The sequence below is a fragment of the Nematolebias whitei genome, chromosome 10 (assembly GCF_014905685.2).
Source record: "Nematolebias whitei isolate Nwh7 chromosome 10, NemWhi1, whole genome shotgun sequence".
Lineage (NCBI taxonomy): Eukaryota > Metazoa > Chordata > Actinopteri > Cyprinodontiformes > Rivulidae > Nematolebias > Nematolebias whitei.
In genome coordinates this window covers 29,387,857-29,410,607 of record NC_056507.1, presented here as the reverse complement: position 1 = coordinate 29,410,607, position 22,751 = coordinate 29,387,857, and the positions used below count along the sequence as shown (strand labels likewise).

Genomic DNA, 22,751 nt, shown 5'->3' with positions numbered 1-22,751 from the left:
TTAACATTTGGACTCAACCCAATTCAAGACAGCCACCGTGGCCAGCTGACCTCAGAAAACAACAAAAAAGGCTAAATGTTAGTAAATTTTACAGACATTGAGCTGAAATGAGTGGTAGTACAACACATACTCAGAATGCTACCAGAGAATGATAAATCATAAAGATGCAGCAGTATGGCATAAAGTTGTGCAGAATGTTTTTGTTTTCAAGGTTTGACAAAAAAAATGGGTGCGACATCATCATTTTTTTTTTTAACACAGGATGGTCTCAGCCTAAAACTCCAGTAAGTGCATCACATTAGAACTGGCTTTGTGCATCAGCAGTTCCTTAAAACAAAAACCCAGCATGTGTCTCATTTTGTTCAACGTTGCCTTTTTTTCTGTTACTCCTGATGCTCCCAAAGTTAACGAGACTAAAAGAAGAATTAAGAAAAAGGCAGACATGTTCTATCATCCTGACAGCTGCACATTTAGATTGATGCAGTATATCTATGCCAGAGTGTATTAATGTGTATTATGAAATCCACACTGCTCCATTAAAGCTTGTTTCTGTGCAAACAAAGGCTGAGATGAAGAGCACCAACACTAGTTTTATAAAGTTGTGCACAGTTTTTCACAACATGTATCAGTGGTTTGTTTACCCTTAGCGTGCACTCTGTTTTCCTTCCTTCAAACTGAAACATGGCTGATTCAATAACCAGATCTTCAAGGAGCCTCACGTGGTTGATTCAGAACGGCACGAACATAAAACAATAAAACAGGAGAAACGGAACCACGTCACACGAGCTGGTTAGTGGCTCCAAAGCTTTCAGCTTGTTGGTGAAGATGTGTTTTTGTTCGAAACACAAGCAGCAGATGTTCTCTGCCTGAAGGACTTACTGTGTTTATTGTTTCCCGGGAAAGAATGCTCAGGTGGACACGCGTGGGGGAAACGTCAGCCTGCCATCCCACCTGCCTGCTGCTCGGACAGATGACCTCCCGGTGTCTCCTGGTGACCTCTGGTTTCACAGCAGACACGACCCACACTGCGCACGAACAGCCCGCCGACCGCTGCTGGAGACCGCGAACCTGCAGGTAACCCAAGGGGCGGGGCTAAAGGAGAGGCGGGGTTAACAAAGGGGCGAGGCCGGGTCATTAAAAGAGGGCGGGGCTAACAAATACTGTGGCGTCAAAATTGGACTACAGCAGAGTGAGACTAAATGGGCTTTTGTGAATCTCCACGTACAGTACTGTTAAAAATAAGTTTTCAATATTATTTTTTATTTGAGCTGCGGGGTGGTTCTTATCTTACTGTCCAGAAAATAAATAAATAAATAAACTAATAATGACTCGATGGCCATAATTTTCTTCAGACTAAACACGTACAAAAGATTAATTTTAACGTTTAAAGCTTATCAGGTGAAATTTAAAAACAGGACCAGGGGTGTGGCTATGAGTGGGCCTAGGGGGCCCAGACCCACACATTTTATGCCAAGGCCCATCTTACTAAATAACCAAATAACTTTATTATAAAATTATTCTCTTTTATGAGTCTTTTTAAAATAAAATAAATGTGACATGATTTTTTTTTTCTTCTTTCCGCTGCTCCTTTCTTCAGGGGTCACCACAGCGAACTAAGTTGTACAAAGACTTGGCAATTATTGTCCGATGCCCTTCCTGACGCAGCCACAGACCACCGAGCTACCACAGCCCTCTGTGTGGAGCAGAGAGCTGCTGTCTAGGGTGCCCGGAGGAGCAGATGGTGGGGGTTAAAGGCCTTGCTCAAGGGCCCAGAGTGGGACAAAAGAGGATGGAGGCAGGTGTGGGTGTTTCATCTATCCCACCCACATTTTGATGTTGTTGGTACCAGGAGTTGAATCAGCGATCCGATCACAGTCCCACCTTTTCTAACCTCTGAGCCACCACAAGCATTACTGTCAGTGGGTGAAAGAAGAAGCGACAGATTAAATCACTGCCCGGGTTTCAACGTCACTCACTATAAGAATGACCTCTCTACCTGCAAAGAAACTCATTAACATCACAGTTGTTGTTTTTTTTTTTTTTTAACAAATTATACAAAAACTCCACAGGATGTTAGGGACAGAAGTACAGCGCAGTGGACCTGCAGCCTGAATTTATCTGTACTCACCTGTTGCTCAACCGTCGGCTCTATCACAGGTCACTTGTGTAGAGCGTGGTTACTTTGGGAACCTTGTCCCTGCCTGGGTTTGATCATTAACTTCAGCTGTCAGTGCTGAGAAATCACCTGGCTGAGGAGTTACACGATGAATGGCTCGGGACTAAGAAAAGCCAACAGGAGTTTGTGGTTGTTTAAAGTTTTCTTGCTATTCAGATCTATGTCACTTGTGAACTTATGGTGTTGTTGTGCGCATCTACTGGACAGAACACGAACGTGGCTTTCATGCTGGCAAAACTATGACCCAGATTTAAGATTTTTAAGCTTTACACTTCAACACAAAACACTTTATGGTGATATTTTAACAGCACTTGAAAGAAAATAGCAAGAACATCCATTAAGTAACTATTCAAGTATTTATTAAAACAACTCTACCCTCTACTGGACAAAACTAGTAAAAACATAAAAATTCAACAACAAGTGATGTTTCAGTTTTCAGAAATAGATTATCTGGTTCTGCATATATTTGATTCAAACTGTCACTGAGAGCCTTAGAAAATGAACACAATGATTGAAAAACATTGAAGCAGTATATGCAATATTTGAATATTCTATCAAAAATTAGTATAAAAAAAACCCATTATTTACAATATAAATAATCCAAATGACAGAATGATGTTATAAAAAGTGTAGGAAACCAGTGTGGTTGTAGAAGACGATAAACAGGAGGCCCCTTCATGAATAAACACTGAAAGACACAAAATAGAGCACAATTATAATTTGCAGCTGCAACAAATGTTACTTTAATAAAGTTAAATAAAAATAAAAAACTATCGTCTTGTAAACAACAAGAGTATCCCCTCTTAAGATTTTAAAACATTATCTGCTGTGATTTACTTTATCAAGACTGGATCTGAATCCATGTTGGAAAGAAAATGAGAGAATGTGGCGTCTCTCTACAAGGTCTACAGTATTACTTGAATGAATACAATTCCTATTAATAATGCAGACATGTCTTCAAAGGAACCAGGATTTATTACTTCATTAACAATAGTATGAAAAAAAGTAAAACGAACAAACAAGGAAAGCTCACCGCCGCCCAGCCTTTCAGAAGAAACATACGAGATGCTAATTACATCAATAAATCATGTCAGTCGAAACAAACGGAGCCTAAAATGCAGGCCAGCCTCGGTATAATGAGGTGTTTTGTCCATGTTTGACATCAGATACTTTAATTTACCAACCTGTCTATCATTTATGTTTCATGTGACGAGGACGGAGGGAACAACATGAACAAAAACGACACAAATCTCTTCAAACGACATGAATTTAGAGGTTTATGTTGAAAATCTTTTACATGACAGGGAACGGTAATGACAGGTCTGTTTTTGAATCAGTGACACGTCTGTGATGATGTCATTCACATATTTATTATAACTCAATTTAAAGTAGTCTGAACAGTAAATGTGATATTTTCCCTCAATTTTACGAGTTTTAAGCACAAATGTGAATGAAACATGCACCAAGAAGAATGTGACCTGTTTGTAACGAAAAAGGCAAATATTTTTATATAAATTAATTAATCATTAATGGATTGCCATAACAGTAACTCAACAGAACATGCAAACAGTATTTTCAATAAAACTAAACGGGATTGTCACTATAAATATTTGGGTATCTTGGTCGACTCACATCTTTCTTTTAAGCTCCATGTGGAAAACTTGATAAAGAAACTGAAAGTTAAACTGGGTTTCTTTTTCAGAAACAGATCCTGTCTAACCCTGAATGCTAGAAAACGCCTTGTATCTGTGACTTTCCTTCCCTCAATTGATTATGGTGATATTATTTACATGAACGCTCCTACAAGAGCCTTGCAGATGTTGGATGCTGTCTATCATGGTGCACTAAGATTCATAACTGGCTGTGATTATCGTACCCACCACTGCACCCTGTATTCACTGGTTAACTGGTCACCATTAACTTCACGCAGACTCTCTCACTGGTATATTTTCATCTTTAAATCACTTCTTGGTCTGCTGCCTTCATACATCTCCTCCTACATGTCTCTGCGTGAGTGCAGCTACGGAGTGCGCTCTCAGGACATTATTACCTGCAGTGTTCCCTCAGTGAGGACTGAACTAGGCAAAAGGACCTTCTCCTATTCCGCTCCTGTTTCCTGGAATATCTTACAAAAAGATTTGAAGCTCTCGACCTTGACCTCTCTAAGTGTCTTTAAGAATCTGTTGGACTCCTGGCAGGGTCCAATGCTGACATGTTCCTGCTTTTAGTTTTCTACATTTGTCTTGGAATCTAGCTGTTTTTTGTTTTGTTACCTTTTCCTTTTACCCATCCTATTTGTTTAAAAAAAAAAAAAAAAAAAAACTGTAGTATGCTTTTTTTATAACTGTTTATTGTTGTTGCTGTTGTCCATTGTTGTCATCTTTCTTTGTTGAAATCAGGTCTCTCCTGTAAATGAGTCCTTGAGGCTCAATGGAATTTACCTGTATAAATAAAGGTTGATTGATTGATAGTACTAGCTGCTATAAAAACTAGTGGAAGTGGGACCAACCTTGCAAATCTGGCTAAGGTAACTAAAGCCATGACTCCGTCTAAGCTATAGACGGCAACTAAGATGCTGCTGATGATGACGTCCATCCGCATCACGTAGGTCTGCCACACCAGGAAGTAGACCGACACCAAGATAGTGGGCGCTGTGACAACAAGGTTCCCCAGGATATAGCTCTCACTCTCTGTCAGGTTGCCCTTCACACCTGCAGACACAGAAACACATTTGTATTACTCATGATTGTTCTTTTTTAAACAACTACTTTTATTTATATTTTATTTAATATAAAAAATGAGAGGTTTTATTTATTTGTGTCAGGAGTGTTGATAATAGGTATGGACTGTTCAGTTTAATCATTTGAGTCCAGTTTTTGTCATTGGTATCTGGTTATACATACTCCTGTCCCACAAATAAAAAGGGAGTTTTTCCTTTCCACTGTTGCCTTTGTGCTTGCTCAGGATGGGAGACTGTGATGAAGTGAGGATTTAATGTCTGCTGGCTTCCTTCCTTAGATACAGAACTTTACTAATTGGCTTTTCTACGTATCTGAATGTTTCTGTAAAGTGCACTGAGACAACTTTGTTGTGAATTGGCGCTATATAAATAAAATGAATTGAAAAAGGTGTACATCATGAAGTTATTTGCATGCCGACTGCATGTTTACAAAAAAAGGAAGTTTGAGGTTTTCAATCGTCTTTGAAAGAATATATGAGCAAGGTTTATCACTAATGGTTTGATAAAAAATTTTAAAAAATCATGTTTGGTGATGTTGTCATCTGTGGAACATATTGTGAATACACCTGACTGCGTTAGATAAACAGGGCTTCACACAGCTCTGCATGACAAATAATATTATTAATGTTGTTATAATTAGCAACAATAATTATTAACAAACAATAATTACAAATAAACGTGACTCTGTTTATAAAAAATGCCTGCATGGACTCAGGAACATCTCTTTTTGTTAGTGAAAGTAGCTCATTATTGCATCTACAAATTCCTAAAAATAAATAAACAAAATAAGCACATTACAAGATAATGGATGGAAACTTATTACAAGCAAATCTAAAACAAACAAAGTCCATTAAGATAACTTTCCAAACATTATAGGTTTAATTAATCAAATTCTAAAAATATGTTTAAACTGCCTAAAAAAAACTTTCCCCCATTTGATATGATCTTCTCTGTACTGACACGTTAAAATGATTTACAAATCATTGCATTGTTTTTATATTAACATTTCACTGAATTCATACTCCTGTGTACTAGTCATTAATCTGCTAATTTGTTATGTTAAAATCAACATACTTCAATGAACCGGTACGTCTAAACAGCAGCATACCTCTTCATGTTTGTGTTTCATATGTTTTCCCAAAATGTAAAATGGAGAATTTCATCGTTTTTAATTAGATGCATCCCTTTTAAATATTCAAATGTAATTTACATGAATATATATACAAAGCCAGCAAACCACTATATATGCTTAGGCTACAGAAATGTGAAACAGTACTCACTTTGTGTCACAGATTCTTCTAAAGCCTTAAGACATAAGATGAACTGCACGTGTGTTTGTGTTACCGCAGAAGAAATGGAGAAGGTGCAGAGCAGCCAGGAGGAAGAGCAGAGCAACATCACAGGTGAGAGCATCAGCTGGATACGACAGCGTCAAGCCTGACAGGCACACATCCCCTGGTTTTAGTTTCACTGGAGGATCAACATGAGTCAGAGAGAAACAACAGACACCAACTCTTTCTGACGATCAGTCCGAGAGTAAACAGGAAGTAGAAGACGAAGTAGAAGCTCGTCACGTTCAGCAGCAGCTGCAGAGCCACCGAGGACATCTTGGAGCAGAGTTAAGTTTATTTTATGACAAAAAGGGGCTGTTTTGTGTCATAAACTGGTCAGGCTGAACGTTGTTTTATACATTAAAACGCATTTAAATGAGATTTTAAAAAAAGGATACCAAACCCGCAGACCTGCTTCCTGCAACAGCGATGACATCAGAATCAAAAACGTGAAAACACTGATCTATTCAACTTGTTAAAAATCACTGATAAAATGTGTGTAAAATGACTGCAGCCGAACTTGTTTATAACCATAGCAACGCGTCCACCTACCTCGGCCGGGGATCGCCATTTTGATTTTTCCCTCCGCGCCTTTTGGAGTCACGTGTCTCCACCTACCGGCTGGAGACGGTACTGCACCGCAAGAGGGTCTAATATTTATTTATTTTTTATTTAACCTTTATTTATACAAGTAGTCCCATTGAGTCACGAGGACTCATTTTCAAGAGAGACCTGTTTTGGCAGAAGATGGTGGGGGTTAAGCGCCTTGCTCAAGGGCCCAGAGTGGGGCAAATAAGGTGGAGGCAGGTGTGGGTTTTCCATCTTTTCCACCCACATTTTGATGTTACTGATCTGGGGAGTCGAACTGGCGACCTCCTGATCAGAGGCCCCTTCCCTACCCTCTGCGCCACCACTCCCACTATTTAAAATAAGTGTTTGCAAATTGTCTCCCATCCTCATTATTATCTTTTGAAGCTTGATTTCCTTATTATTATTTTATTATTAAAAGTTTTTTCCAATAAATGTTTTTATTTTATTTATATCTTGCAAGCAACAATGCAGTTCTCAGTCAGGCTTAAGTAACATCCATCCAGATTTTTACCTGCTCCTCCTGGGGTACTTAGAGACAAAATGAGACAGACAACCGTCCACACTCTCGCCCATGGGACAGTTAATTTAGTTACCAATTACCTATTTTCCATCTGGAAATCAGAGTACCCAGAGAAAACCCACTGTTGCACAAGGAGAACATGCAAGCTCCACTCAGGAAGGCCCCAGATCAGCCCCCCCATCTTCTTGTTTAGAGGCGGCACTGCTACACTCTCCTTTGCAATAACTGCGCTCAGTTGTAATAACGTAATAAACTTAACAAAATCGCAACAATTCAAAACAAACGCTCTTTCAACCGTAAACGAAAATAAAATGAAATGAAAGCCCATCTATTTACTTGCTTCAACGCTGGAGAAGACCAAAGCAGAGCTAAATAGATGGTGTTTTCATTTTTTATTTTACTTGTGTTCTTTTTAAAGTGTGACTAAATAATGACTAACTGTAACCAGTTTACAGAAGGAATGACAGATGACCTAATTAGCAGAGTTGTGTCTGCACATCAAGCACAAGAATGCACAAATCACTGCTTACTGTTGGACAGAATATGAGATAAGAAATCCAGAGCAGCAAAATGAACTGCTTCAGCGCAGCCAGATGTTTCATTGTCCTCCGCAGCCTCGATCTGTTTCTCTTTCTCGCTTGTCCTCTCAAACAATCTGCATAGTGTGGCTGGAAGAACGGAGGCGTTGTTTGGGATGAATGAAGGGAAAGCAGCGGGGTGGAGGGGTGGACAGAGAGATGCTCCAGCTGTGGGGGGACAGGATAACACAACAGCATCTCACATGTGGGTGAAGGGGGGCGTCCAGGCTGTAGGGGCTGCACACAGTGGCATTGTTATAAGGGGGGGTTGGATGCAGCTGATAAGGTTGAGAGAAATGGATCATCACCCCCCCCCCCCCCCCAAACCCTCCCCTGACACAGGATCCTCTTGTTGTTTAATGTTTAAGTTGAACAGAAAGTACAGATGTGAAACATTTTACTGCACATCATCGTTCTACAGGAAAACCTGAAGGATCAGCTCCAATGTGTTGTTTGATTCATTAAAACAACCATCGTAAATTACTGCAATTAGATTTTACCAAAACTTTCAAGTCGTGCAGTCACCTCGGATTGTTACGCGCTGTTCGTTTCGTTCGAGTCCTAAACAATTTGAAGACAAAAAATATGGATTTTCTTCAGTCGAGTAAAACAAGAACTCACAAACACTGTGTGTAATTTATGGCTGGTTGGTCCTTCCTGCTGAGATTTATCAATTCTTGTTTTGCAAATAATCATTTACGTGGAGGTTTGACCTTTTCACAGGAGTTTTTATTACAACTAGCCTTTTTGTGTGAAAGTTGTAGATATTTTACCTCTGTGATTTTTAGTCTAATGTTTTTCTTAGTTAATATCTTAGGTTTTATTACTGTTTTTCTTTTACATGTTATACAAACTGGATTCCAAAAAAGTTGGGACACTAAACAAATTGTGAATAAAAACTGAATGCAATGATGTGGAGGTGCCAACATCTAATATTTTATTCAGAATAGAACACAAATCACAGATCAAAAGTTTAAACTGAGAGAATGTAAGGGAAAAATTTGTTGTTTCCAAATTTCATGGCATCAACAAATCCCAAAAAAGTTGGGACAAGTCCATTTTTACCACTGTGTGGCATCACCTCTTCTTCTTACAACACTCAACAGACGTCTGGGGACAGAGGAGACCAGTTTCTCAAGTTTAGAAATAGGAATGCTCTCCCATTCATGTCTAATACAGGCCTCTAACTGTTCAATCGTCTTGGGCCTTCTTTGTCGCATCTTCCTCTTTATGATGCGCCAAATGTTCTCTATAGGTGAAAGATCTGGACTGCAGGCTGGCCATTTCAGTACCTGGATCCTTCTCCTACGTAGCCATGATGTTGTGATTGCTGCAGAGTGTGGTCTGGCATTATCGTGTTGAAAAATGCAGGGTCTTCCCTGAAAGAGATGACGTCTAGATGGGAGCATATGTTGTTCTAGAACCTGAACATAGTTCTCTGCATTAATGGTGCCTTTCCAGACATGCAAGCTGCCCATGCTACAAGCGCTCATGCAACCCCATACCATCAGTGATGCAGGCTTCTGAACGGAGCGTTGATAACAACTTGGGCTATCCTTGTCCTCTCTGGTCCGGATGACATGGCGTCCCAGTGTTCCATAAAGAACTTCAAATCGTGACTCATCTGACCACAGAACAGTCTTCCATTTTGCCACACTCCATTTTAGATGACCCCTGGCCCAGTGCAAACGTCTGAGCTTGTGGAGCTTGCTTAGAAATGGCTTCCTCTTTGCACTGTAGAGTTTCAGCTGGCAACGGCGGATGGCACGGTGGATTGTGTTCACTGACAATGCTTTCTGGAAGTATTCCTGAGCCCATTCTGTTATTTCCTTGACAGTGGCATTCCTGTTTGAGGTGCAGTGACGTTTAAGGGCCCGGAGATCACGAGCATCCAGTAGAGTTTTACAGCCTTGACCCTTACGCGCAGCGATTGTTCCAGATTCTCTGAATCTTTTGATGATGTTATGCATGGTTGATGATGACAACTTAAAAGTCTTTGCTATTTTATGCTTGGTAACACAATTCTGGTATTGCTGCACTATCTTACTGCGCAACAATGGTGGAATTGGTGATCCTCTGACCATCTTGGCTTCTGAGAGACACTGACACTCTGAGAAGCTCTTTTTATACCCAATCATGTTGTCAATTGACCTAATTAGTGTTAAATGGTCTTCCAGCTGTTCGTTATATGCTCAATTTCCTTTTTCCAGCCACTTATTGCTACTTGTCCCAACTTTTTGGGGGATTTGTTGACACTGTGAAATTTTGAGTCACAACATATTTTTCCTTTAAAATGTTACATTTACTCAGATTAAACTTTTGATCTGTCATCTATGTTATATTATGAATAAAATATTGACATTTGCCATCACCACATCATTGCATTCAGTTTTTATTCGCAATTTGTTTAGTGTCCCAACTTTTTTGGAATCCGGTTTGTACTTTTGTTGGATGTAACTGGGACCCTGTGAACACAATTTTATTCAACCTCATGTACCACATGTGGTGCGTATGACAAATAAAGAACCTTTGACTTTGCGATGATGTGAAATCTCTCTGAAAGTGGTTTGTTTGATTTTGGCTTTTTTTAAACTTCTTTTAAGTCATTTAGAAACTTTTTGTCCCTTTTGTTGTCATTTTGCCTCTTGGTGGCTCTTTTAGGTCATTTAACTGAACTTTATTTCTGTTTAGACTTTGTTGCACTAATGTACCCCCATACAGTCAGAGAGGCAGGTTTATGAACTGTGTGCTGATAACAGACTGAATGGTCCCTCTCCTACGGAGGTTCTCAAAAATAATTTCAAATTTCATCTTGTCTGACCATGAGGAAGATTTCAGTCCATTTTAATTGAGCTTTAGTCCAGAGAGAACAACCAACCATCCTCTCTCTCACTCACATCAGGGACAATTTAGACTTTTTAATTAACTGAACGTTCGTGTTTTTGGCATGTGGGAGGAAACCAGATTACCAGAGGAAAACCCAGCAGCTCTAAGACCCAGTTTACATGTGAGTGATGTCTTGGAAACGTTATAGATTTCCCTGTTAATTGAGAAAATATTACACGTGCTGTGACCACAGTCACTTTTTAGACGAGGCATGTTGTGTAGAGGCAGCACCGTTTACTAAAACGCTCTTTTTATACCCAGCCCTCTTACAGACTTGTTCACAGTTAATCTAATTAGCTGCAGAGTGTTTCTTATTTGCACCACTTACTTTTACAACTTTTTGATGCTCCATGCCAACTGGTTTGAGATATGTTGCTTTATTCCCAGTGGTGGGATGTAACGAAGTACAAATACTTCGTTACTGTACTTAAGTACATTTTTTATGTATCTTTACTTAAGTAAAGTTAAATGTGGGTACTTTATACTTTTACTCCACTACATTTTACATCAAGTATCTGTACTTTCAACTACACTACATTTCTATAACGCGTTGCATTACAAGTTACATTCATGTTGCGGCTTTTTGATTTATTTGTTACTTTGAAAGTAACTAATGGTGAGAGGGGAGCTGGTCCATTGCACCACTGCAAAGTGGGCAGGTAACGTTAGGCCCGCCTTCAAGAAGAGCTTTATTCTAGTATATATGTCACTGAGCTGGGTGCACCCGCAGCACCACTAATACACCCAAAATGTATTTCACCGTAAGAGAATCAGCCAGAAGATATGATCCACCCATGGCCTTATTGAAAAACTGCTCAGTACAACAGGACAGATTATTTCCCAAAAGAGCCAGACTGGACTCAAAAATCTTTGAAAATCAATTTCTTCTGAACTTGAACAAGAAATTCTTGCTGCAATATTAAAATGTGTCAGTTCATGATGTTAGGAGACAAGAGATGTCTCCAAATGGATCAACACTCAGGTCCAAGTTTTAAAAATGGTGTCAGGAAGTTAAAATATAGTTCAATATTGACCCATTACAAGGTTGAATAGACATTATTTTAACTGGAGTTGAAAAAATCAGAGTCTGTTCCTTTGTTAGTTGTGTCTAACGCTCCTTTTGTTCAGGAAGACAACTTTTACTTACTGACTTTACTGCAGTTAAAATGACACATTGGTTTTACTTTGTGTTAAATAAACATTTTTAAAAGTATAATCATTCCTCTTTCTTATTTTGATTAATGGTATTAACTCTGCATGTCATCCCTGAAATTCTGCTGCACAGAATCACAAGTCCAAGTGTGAACTGTGTCACAGAGTAAACACAATAAAAACATGTATTATCTGCAGTATCGTTCAGTAAAATGACACAACACTATTAATGTATTACAGAAAATATACATATGGTATGCAGACTTAAAGATATGTAGACCATTGCATTATGTAATACTTTCAGGAACTACTTTTACTTTTAGTACTTTAAGTATTTTAAAAGCAAGTTCTTATTTACTTTTACTTAAATAAAAATGTTAATGTGGTACTTGTACTTTTACTAGAGTACATTTTTGTCTGTTTATTTGTACTTTTACTTAAGTACAGTTTTTGAGTATTTTCTCCACCACTGTTTATTCCCAGAATCAATGGCAGAAATTCTCAGGGTTCGACACATATTACTATTTACTCTGTTCCGTTGTGAATAAAACATGAGTTTATGACATTTGCCGATGGTTGCTTTCTGCTTTAGTCTTTTTTAATGCACCGACCTCATGGGTTATAAACGCTTCTGTTGCAATTATCATTTATAAATGACGCAATATATATATTTTCTCCAAAGCTGGAGACATTTTTGTGTGAGGTGTTGTTAGAAATATGAAGTCAGTGATGAAGTGAGTCCTAACTGGATGTTTGGGGCAGCAGCACATCCCTCACCTGCCTCCCCTCCTCCGACTCTGCTGCTCCACATCCTGTCCATCCACTCTGGACCGGCTACTTCACGGACCGCCGGAATCTACAGCAGCACAACTTTACGCGCAACTTTTCTTTTAACTACCTTTCTTTCCGTCGTTTCTTGTCGTTTCTTTTTGGTTTGGGAGAAAGTGAGCTCAGCCGATTATGAGGCTGGCCCGAGCTGCAGTGAAGTTGCGGTTCAGTTTCGACGCTGAAATCTTTTTTCCGACACTTTAACGTGAAAACAGAAGAAGGCGTCGGAGTTTGGTTTAAAGTGGCATCCTGCAGCGTCCAGCTCGGTGTTTGAAGGACTTCAATCAAGACAAAACGGACGCATTTATATAGAAATACACTCAAAATCTGGATTCTGTCATGCTAATGTGAACGGTCCCCCACCCCACGATCCGAATCGGTTTTGTTCGGACAAGGGGCGACTTTGATGGAGTTTTTATGTGGGACCCGCTAGGATGGACGTGGTAGATGAAACAGAAGCCTTGCAGAGATTTTTTGAAGGTAAGCATATCTGATGGTCATATTTATGTGCCAAACTTATAGTAAACATTTATTTATTATTTATTTATGTCAACAAAAAATAGAGCAATTGTGCCGTCACAACTTTCCTGACTTTTAAAATAATGTTGTTTAATGAAGAAGAAAAAGGGATTTCTTTGATGGACAGTAGTATTTGTGTAAAAATAGTTATGTTATAGTTCAACAGAACTGATGCTGGGGATTTAAACGTTCTGTGATCCTATAGAAAAAAGATTTCCAACTATGGGATTAAAAGTTTTAAGTTCATTCTGGCTACAAGAAAACTTCATGTTCCAGGAATTCAGGAAGGTTAACTGGGAGCAAAGTGCTGGTGATGGGTAACAGACTGGGTAAAATAAGGTTTTGTGAGGGGTGGAATAGGTGGGGCTATAGGTGTAGGAATTCAAGCCAGGATAAATTATGTGTTTTATAAGTTTAGCCCAAAGGTCCAAAGTATCTTTTTATTAAGGTATTTATTACATTTTGTCACAGGTGTGTCATAGTTCCATCAACATCTTTACAAGGTTCACAATGAATTTATTATGTGTGTGTAGATATTTGTATGTAGTATTTGTACATCAGACAAATTGTGACACAGTGTGAAAGTATTATCAAGCTCTTTTTAATTGAATAAAAAATGCCGTTATACTTTTTTTTTTTTGGCAACTTCCATTTACCGAAAGGTGTGAGGAGCAGTCAGGAGCACATGGAGGACTTAGCACTTTAAACACTGACTCCTGACTTAAATATACACAACCATCCATGACTGTCAGAGGCTCCTCTGAGCCCTTCTGACAGGAATTTACTGTGTTTACATTCTTTGCTTTGGGAGGAAGAGAGATGTTCTTACTTTATTGGCTTTATTTTAGCCACGCTTGCTTGAACTAAAAATGTCAACTTGTCCACGAGAGGTACGCAGAAGGTGCTCATTTTCCTCATTTTATCTCCACACTTAACTTATCCCTTTAGTTTATTTCTCTTATCATGAGCTCAGGGTTTTACCTTCTATCGGTGACATAAAGTGATGCCAGGAGTCATTCCTCTGAAAGAAACATGCTTCTTCTTTAAGACACAGCAGTATAATGGGTTCCAGCTCTGGCCAAAAGGTGTTCTACTGAAATATGTATACATTAATATACATTCCTGGCATAGTCCTGGTGGCTGTTAAAACACCATGAGGTGAGGCTGGTGTTTCTCTTCAGGTCTTTGGCCTCTTGCTCCTGCTCTCTCCGACTCCATTAGGGTGACAGTGAGCAGACAGGGTGAGGAGGTGAGATACCGCAGACACGGGGTGGAGAGGTGGAGAAGTGAACCGAGAATTCCTCTCAAAACTTGACCTTCTTTTTTCTGACTCACTCCGATGACAAGTAATCAGAGTCACAGCGTGTTTCACTGCCGTGTCGTCATTAGATAAAAGAACAGGCTACATGTTAAAAGACTCTCACGGCGTCTTTCAGCCCTGTAAGATTCATAAAGACAGACCCCTGAGGCTGCTCTCAGAGTTGAATGCAGCCATAATTCTTATCAGCTACATTCTCTGTTGCGTTCAAAAGACACAAGAGAGATACTGGTTGAAAATCTATAAAGCAACTGATCCAAGAACTTGTCATGTCATCAGTGTCACCAATTTACATGCAACATCCATGAGATTCACCATCACAAACACCTGATGATTTTTTTAAATTTTATTTAACCTTTATTTCACCATCCCATTGAGATTAAAAATCTCTTTTGCAAGAGAATCCTGGCAGCAGCACACAGAGAACATTCACAACAAAAACAGAAAAAGTTAACTCCGTCATAAATAAATAAATTAAAAGACTCCTCAGTTAAAACATTTACAGATGATTCCTTCTCCAAATCAGTAAGAACAGCCTCATAAACATTTAGTGACAACAACTCCTTTCGTGTATTTTTGCAACTGGTTCCAAGAAGATAGAGCAGAAAACTGAACAGATTTCTTTCAAAGTTCAATTCAGATTTTAGGCACCGAGAGTAAAAATAAGTTCTCACAACGAAGAGAGTATCCTCCGGTGGACTTTCTCTTTATATAAAAATATGCCAATGGCGGAGTCTACGAGTGACCAGTGCCGTCCATCCAACCCGGTTGTATAATGTGCAGTGTTGTGTGAAACCTTTTAAACCTGTTATAAACCTTAAAACTCCATGATAAACAGTATCCTGCGAATAAATGCATTTAAGAGAAGCATACATGTATAAAATATCACCATAGTCCAGTACAAACACAACAGTAGCATCAACCAGTCGCTTTCTAGCCTCAAAAGATAGACAGGATCTGATCTTGAAATAAAATCCCACTTTTAATCTTAATTTCTTCACCAGCTGTTGAATGTGGGAAGTAAAAGACAAAGAAGCATCTGTTAAAAATCCTAAATATTTAAACTGTTATACTTTTTCAATGTTCAGACCTTCAGCTGTAGTAATGACTGGAAGATCCTTACTTTCAAATCTTCCATGGGAAAACAGCATCACCTTCGATTTATCAGCATTTAAAGAAAGCTTAAGGTGGTAAAGATTTGTCTGTAAAACATTAAAAGCTGACAGTAATTGATTTAAAGCACTGTTAGGAGAGAGACCAGAACAATATAAAACTGTATCATCAGCATAAAAATGAAATGTTGCATGAGGCACAATTACATGAAGACTTTTTATATTTATAATTAACATAAGCAGCCCCAGCACTGACCCCTGAGGAACACCATAGAGTATATGGAGAGAAGAGGAAGCTAAACCCCCTACTTGAACACAGTGTGAAGCCTTTGTAATAAAACCTCATGATTAACTGTATCAAATGCTTTGGAGAAATCGATAAAGCATTTTGATGGTAATCCACATTTTAGGTTGTTGTTATGAGCTGATGACGGTGACCAGCAGCAGTAAATGTGTTCTTGGTGTCTGTGATTTAAATCTCCATCAGCTGAGGAGCTATAGGAAAATTCCTCCTGGTGCTCTCCTCCCACAGTTGTGAGTAATGGATGTGGATTCTGTGGACCATCAACCTGCAGGAAGAGGACAAGGTTCCTCTGATTTACGGGTTTGGGCAGAACGTTGCTGTTGGAGGAGTGCATTGTTTTTGAGCAGCCAGGCTTTTTACGGAGCTGATGAGCCAAAGCCCTGCTGTGCCTCACTTCTTGCTGCAGACTGAGTAACCCTCATGCAGTGGGCAAATTTCTCTGATGAGCTTGACTTTTACAAGTTCATTCAGAGAGGTGCAAATTTGGGGACGTTCTTTTTAAGTAGGATTTTGTGGAAGTGTTTTAAACAACTAATATCTTACCTGTTGTAGATAACTCTTTGCGCGTTTGAGGAAATGACAAGTTATGATCTAAGTGGATTGCTGCCATCTTAAAATAACTCCAATGTCAAAATGTCACATTGATTAATGCAAACATTATTCCTTTTATCTTTACACCTTTGTCTATTTTAAATGTGCACAACTGTTTCAGCTAGAAGCTCCTAGAAAGGCCCTAAGTTGATCCAGAAATGCTACAGCTAGCTGTTGCTGCAGCTACTTTTTTTAATTCGTTCAATCTTTATTTATACAGATTAGTTTCATTGAGTCATGATGACTCATTTACAAGAGACCTGTTTTAACCAAAGAACACAGATGAGGTACACACAACAATAAACAGCTGTAAAATGCATATAAAATGAAAAGTAAATAAAAGAAGTGATATCAAACAAAATAAAAACAAGATACATTATGAAACAGGGTAAAATACTACAAACAGGAACGTGTGTGCATTGATTTTTGCATTGAACTTAACAATTGTTTAAAATCACTTCGAGAGATCAAAGTTGACAACGTCATCTTTTTGCAAGGTGTTCAAGGAGCAGAGTAAGAAAAGGCCTTTTTGCCAAGTTCAGTCCACACTGATGGGACACTGCAGGTAATGATGTCTTGAGAGTGCATGCTGTAGCTGCACTGACGAAGTGACATATAGGAGGCGATATATGAAGGCAACAGGCTGAGTGATTTAAAGATGAAAATGTACCAGTGTGAGTCTGTGTGAAGTTAATGACGACCAATTGACCGATAAATACAGAGTGCAGTGATGGGTACAGTAGTTACAGCCAGTTATGAATCTTAGTGTGACATGATAGACAGTGTCCAGCATCTGCAGGGTGCTTGCAGGAGTACTCATATAAATAATGTCACCGTAGTCAATGGCCGGAAAGAAAATAGCAGCTACAAGGTGTTTCCTAGCATGCAGGGTTAAACAACATCTATTTCTGAAAAAGAAACCCAATTTTAAGTCAAATTTCTTTATCAAGTGTTCGACATGAGGCTTAAAAGAGAGATGTGCATCGACCAAGATTACCAAGTATTTATAAGAATCGACAAACTCATTAGGAACACCATAGCTCAGATAGAAGGAAGGACTGCTGGGACCGACTTCCTGGTTGAACACAACATCCCTTTGATTTTATCAGTGTTTAGCACCAGTTTGAGATGGAACAAGTCTGACTGAATGATGTCGAATGCAGACTGTAAAGGCTGGAAAACCTTGGCAACTGTTTTAGCTTGACAGTAAACAACTGTATCATCGGCATAGAAATGTAGGGATGCACCAGGAATTATCTGACCTACATTATTTATGTAGATTGTAAAGAGAGTGCGTCCTAAAACTGAGCCTTGTGGTACACCATTGTTGAAAGTTAAATAATTGGAGAAAGTACCATTGTGTTGAACAGATTGCCCCTGAACTGAGACTTTCACAGCAAATGACCTCAAAATGAATTGGAATTAAGCAATAAGTGTAAATAAACAGTTTTAGTAAGTGTAAAAAAATGTTAAAAACAATGTCAAGCTTTATAAAATAATACTGGAAAAAAAATCTGATTGCAAGGTTTGAAGTTAGAATTGTTTAAATATACATTGGTCCTGGCTGTGCTCAGATAAACTGTTAGCTCATCAATGCGGTCAGATTTAACTCTGCTTTTTTGAAAAGAAGTAATTCAAACATATATCTACAACAGGTAAGATATTAACTGTTCATAATCACACTGTAGAACCCCACTTCAAAAGTTCTCAACTCTCACTCAATTGTGTAGTTTATGAGCAGTTACCAGCAACAGCTGAGGCCAAAACTATCAACAAAACTAAAATGTGTGCTGAGTCAGCAGTGAAATTGTTTTTATTCAACACCTCCAACATGTTAGAGGAGTGGTGGTGCAGAGGTTAGAAGATGGGCCTGTGATCAGAAAGTCGCAGGTTCAACTCCCGGTACTGTCAACATCAAAATGTGGGTGGAAAAGGTGGAACACCCACACCTCCCTCCATCCTCATTCGTTCCACTCTGGGCCCAAGAGCATGGCCCTTAACCCCCACCATCTGCTCCCTAAACAGGGCTCTCTTGAAAATGAGTTCTCGTGGCTCAATGAGACTACCTGGATAAATAAAAGCTAAATGAAAAAATAAAAATTTTGCTCTACTCTTTGCACATTACTGTGTTCCTCCTTTACTCGTGTGTCTTTTGGAGTCCTTTTTTATTTGATTATGGAGTGCTCAGCTTTACATTTGCCACCTTTCTCTCTGCCTCCTGGTCCAACACTTTGTTCCTCCTGTAATCTCCCTGAGCCAGGTCCACTGGTGGGACCTGACCAGTGCTTGTGAGCGACTAGGTCTGTGTGTGGCAGCCTGGTACAGCCCTTTCTCATGACTGGGGGAAATAATCCTCCTTAAACCAACTTCGCACACATAAACACAAGCTCTTTAGCACATGGGAATGCACACAATGACATCCATACACGCACATTTGTCACACGGACCTGCAGCTCTCAGGTCTGCAGAACGAAGTCTTGCAGCAGCAATCGTGGAAAACATGTGAAAAACAGACGGGGACTGTTCCTTCTTCATCTTTTGTTTCAGGAGTTGTCATCTCAAGAACGTCATCATGCTTTGGCTACGTCCAGGTACTTTATCTGCTCTGCTTGTGTAGATTAGATCATTTTAGCCTGTACTTGATGACATTTATTTATTTTTACTGCTTATCAAAGAGATTTGTAACATTCATATAGTGTTATTCTCACTTTTAACCAAGCAAACAATTTCACCCCCCCTGGGTTTCATTGAACTTAGATGTTCTTCTTCTTGTCTTTGTGTTGGTGTCATTAACTGTCCACTGTAGAAACAACCAACGTGTCCCCACTGAGCTGCGTCAGCTGAGACGTGTTTGTGGACGTTACGTTATTATACTTATCTTACCTGGGCTGGGTTGGATGAAACACAAATGAAGAAGTCAATTCGAATTGTGATTATCTGAAAATGTAATGGAGAAGAGAATAAACTAGATACAAAATACATGTTTTGAGATATTTGTCAGAAGATTTCCCCTCCAAAATAGTTATGACTCAGAATGTTTGGTGTTGATGTAAATGTTTCTCTGAGTTCATTACAGAGTGATAATCGTTTGGACCTCGTTCACTCTTGGTTCACTAAAGGTGGTAATTAAAAACACGTGCACACCATTCCTTAAAGGAATGCATATCGTCCACTGCCTTTCATGACAGAACCACAATGCTGTTGTTAATTGGATTAGCTTCAGAAGTTAATTAGTTTTCATCATACTCTAAATTATTCCCTTAAAGCTTCTGTAAAATCCATTCAGTGGTTCATAAGATATTTTGCTGACAGGCAGAGTTGACTCCAAGTAGTCAATGGCAGGACAAAAACTCTTTCACAATTTGTTAGTGCTCAAAGTACGAGTTAGGGATCAGCCTCAGCTACTGCCTTGCCAAGTTTTGGGTCAATGTCAGGACTATTGACTGAGTTGTATCCATCCACCCATCCATCCATCCATCCATCCATCCATCCATCCACCCACCCACCCATCCATCCATCCATCCATCCATCCATCCATCCATCCATCCATCCATCCATCCATCCATCCATCCATCCATCCATCCATCCATCCATCCATCATCTTCCGCTTGTTCCGATGTCAGGTCGTGGAGGCAGCAGCTTGAGCAGAGAGGTCCAGCCATCTCTCTCTCCACAGCCACCTCTTCCAGCTCTTCTAGGAGAACACCAAGGGGTCCCCAGGTCAATAGAGAGACGTACTGTAGTCTCTCCAGTGTGTCCTGGGTCTTCCCCAAGGTCTCCTCCCTGTTGGACATGCCTGAAGCACCTCCCTAGGGAAGCGCCCAGGGAGCATCCTTACCAGATGAACCACCTCAACTGGCTCCTCTCGACGTGGAGGAGCAGCGGTTCAACTCCGAGTCTCGCCTGGATAACTGAACTTCTCACCCGGTTTCTGGGGGATAGTCCAGCTACCCTGCAGAGGAAACTCATTTCAACCGCCTGCATCACGATCTCATTCTTTCGTTCAGTGACAGATTACTGCATCCTAAATGCACAAAGGAGCGTTACCGCAGGTCCTTCCTCCCAGCAGCTGTTAGACTCTACAACCATCACTGCTCCCAACAAACTCAATAAGGATTAAATACATGCTGACCTCTGCTAAAACACACACTCTGCCTGTAATACTGTACTGTCAATAGTCTGTCCTTATCAGTGTTCCAACACATATTGAACATTATTATTGATATTGATTATCTTACTTCTTTATGTAGTTTTTAACATTTAGGAAGTTTTGTGTGAATCTTTTTATCTGTTGCTGCTGTTACACTTGAATTTCCCATCCATGGGACAATAGAGGCTGTTTCTATTCTATTCTATTCTATTCTATTCTATTCTATTCTATTCTATTCTATTCTATTCTATTCTATTCTATTCTATTCTATTTCAGTCACCACCCAAAGTTCATGACCATAGGTGAGGGTAGGAACATAAATCGACTGGTAAACAGAGAGCTTTGTCTTACAGTTCAGCTCCCTCTTCACCACAACGGACCGGTATGAGTCTGCAATACTGCAGACAGTACTGCACCAATCCATCTGTCAGTCTCACGCTTCATTCTTCCCTCACTTGTGAACAAAACCCTGAGATACTTGAACTCCTCCACTTGAGGCAGAACCTCACCCTCGACCTGAAGAGAGCAATCCACCCTTTTCCGGTTGAGTCGTAGCCATTTTGTCTTTTTTTTTTAAGGTCAGTTGGTTGTGGCAGCCATTTTAAATTAGGCTGGCTCCTAAAACCAATCTGTTATAGATGTACATCCAATCATTACTTTCTACAAGAATTAATTAAAAATATTAATTTGTTCACAAGACATTTTGACACCTGTAAATATTCCAGCAAAAAACATTATTTTCCAACTTCATCTTCAGTGACTAAAACTAGCTTATGGACTCTAAAAGAATAAATCAAACATCTATCAAGGATTTTTGAAACATGAGAACATGATGTCCTCAAACCCTCAGTTTGGAAATAAATGGAAAAACTATTGAGGGTTTGTTTCTTCGAGGACACAAAGAAACTGAGTGATAGTACAGTACACTGAAAGTATATTTATAGTAGAGACTCTGATCCATACATCACATCGGATGTGAGTATCTGCTTCAACAGAAAACAAAGAACCGGAGCCACAGACACAACATTATTAACTAAGGTAAAGCTGTGTGTTTTCCTGAATGATATCAGTCAAATCATGTTTAATAAGACCTCACACAGCACGTCCTCTGTGCCACAACTGAGCCATTGAAACGGTGGCATAACACGCGCACTCTCGTGTGCACGCAGACGCACACGCTCCACTCGGGACCCTCTAATCTCTCCAAAGGCAACTGTGTATCGAAGTCGAACTGACAATCATTTCACTGTTCCTCTGTGAGCACAGCTGGACAGAGAAAAACATGGAGGAACAGGGAAATCTACACATTCAGTTCACAGTTAGAATGATTCAGTGAGTTGGAGTTTACAGCTGCTTGATTTACGGCTCTCCTTATCTTCACCTGAATAGAAATAACAGAAATACAACTTTTTTGTGTGTTTTTCTATTGCTCATCCTCATCAGATAACTGAAAATGTAAACAGTGTGGCCTCATTAAGCACTGAGAGTTCAGGTTAGAGTTCAGTCTTTATGAAAGGGTTCTAGACTCACGTCTGAACCACATCCAGTTTGAATTTATTTATGTATTTTTTATTTGTCAGGCACAGTTTGGTTGAGCTCACCACTGCCTGTTGTAGTGAGCTGGAAATTATGTTACAATATCTAATATGGACTTTTTAAAGTAGTCTTTGTTTTCACAATCATTAAAGTTTATATGGACTGTCAACTACATGCAATGTGATGGAAAAGACAACATTCAGCAAAAGCAACAAATATTATTATCATTAAATTTTAGTGTTTAATTCAGCTGTGCTCCAAAGAAGTTCTCAAAGGAGCAGCCAGATGGAGGTCACTGGAAATATCATGGTAGCACAGCAAAAACAATAAAATAACAGAATTTTAGGAGGTTTTTAACTTTACTGTTGTCTTTATATATATATATATATATATATATATATATATATATATATATATAT

The 22,751-nt window shown here is 39.3% G+C and overlaps 3 protein-coding genes across 3 annotated transcripts in view; 1 reads left to right on the top strand and 2 right to left on the bottom strand.

The window, feature by feature from the left end:
- Positions 1 to 1,070, bottom strand: part of eps8l2 (EPS8 like 2) — a gene marked incomplete in the record, with an annotated part of 39,362 nt that extends 38,292 nt beyond the window's left edge. The window contains 1 exon segment of the mRNA XM_037683544.1: positions 880 to 1,070.
- LOC119416459 (transmembrane protein 80-like) lies at positions 935 to 6,818 on the bottom strand. The gene is made up of 6 exons (XM_037683694.1): positions 6,800 to 6,818; positions 6,646 to 6,665; positions 6,430 to 6,523; positions 6,261 to 6,353; positions 4,651 to 4,887; positions 935 to 1,068 (listed from the first exon to the last, which is right to left on the bottom strand). Exons 1-6 carry the CDS (start codon positions 6,816 to 6,818, stop codon positions 935 to 937), a joined length of 597 nt encoding a protein of 198 aa, XP_037539622.1.
- A 12,363-nt stretch (positions 6,819 to 19,181) lies between these two features.
- myrf (myelin regulatory factor) overlaps positions 19,182 to 22,751 on the top strand; it is a 32,822-nt gene continuing 29,252 nt past the window's right edge. Inside the window, exon 1 of the mRNA XM_037683693.1 lies at positions 19,182 to 19,237. Coding sequence (XP_037539621.1) covers positions 19,219 to 19,237 — 19 coding nt within the window. The 5' untranslated portion in view covers positions 19,182 to 19,218. The remainder of the gene's footprint in view (positions 19,238 to 22,751) is intronic.

Excerpts from the sequence above, each read along its gene's own strand:
- LOC119416459 (XM_037683694.1), bottom strand. Across the intron at positions 6,354-6,429 it reads CGGACTGATCGTCAGAAAGA|GCTTGACGCTGTCGTATCCA; the intron begins GTTGGTGTCTGT and ends TGTGCCTGTCAG. Across the intron at positions 4,888-6,260 it reads CCTTCTCCATTTCTTCTGCG|GTGTGAAGGGCAACCTGACA; the intron begins GTAACACAAACA and ends CTGTGTCTGCAG.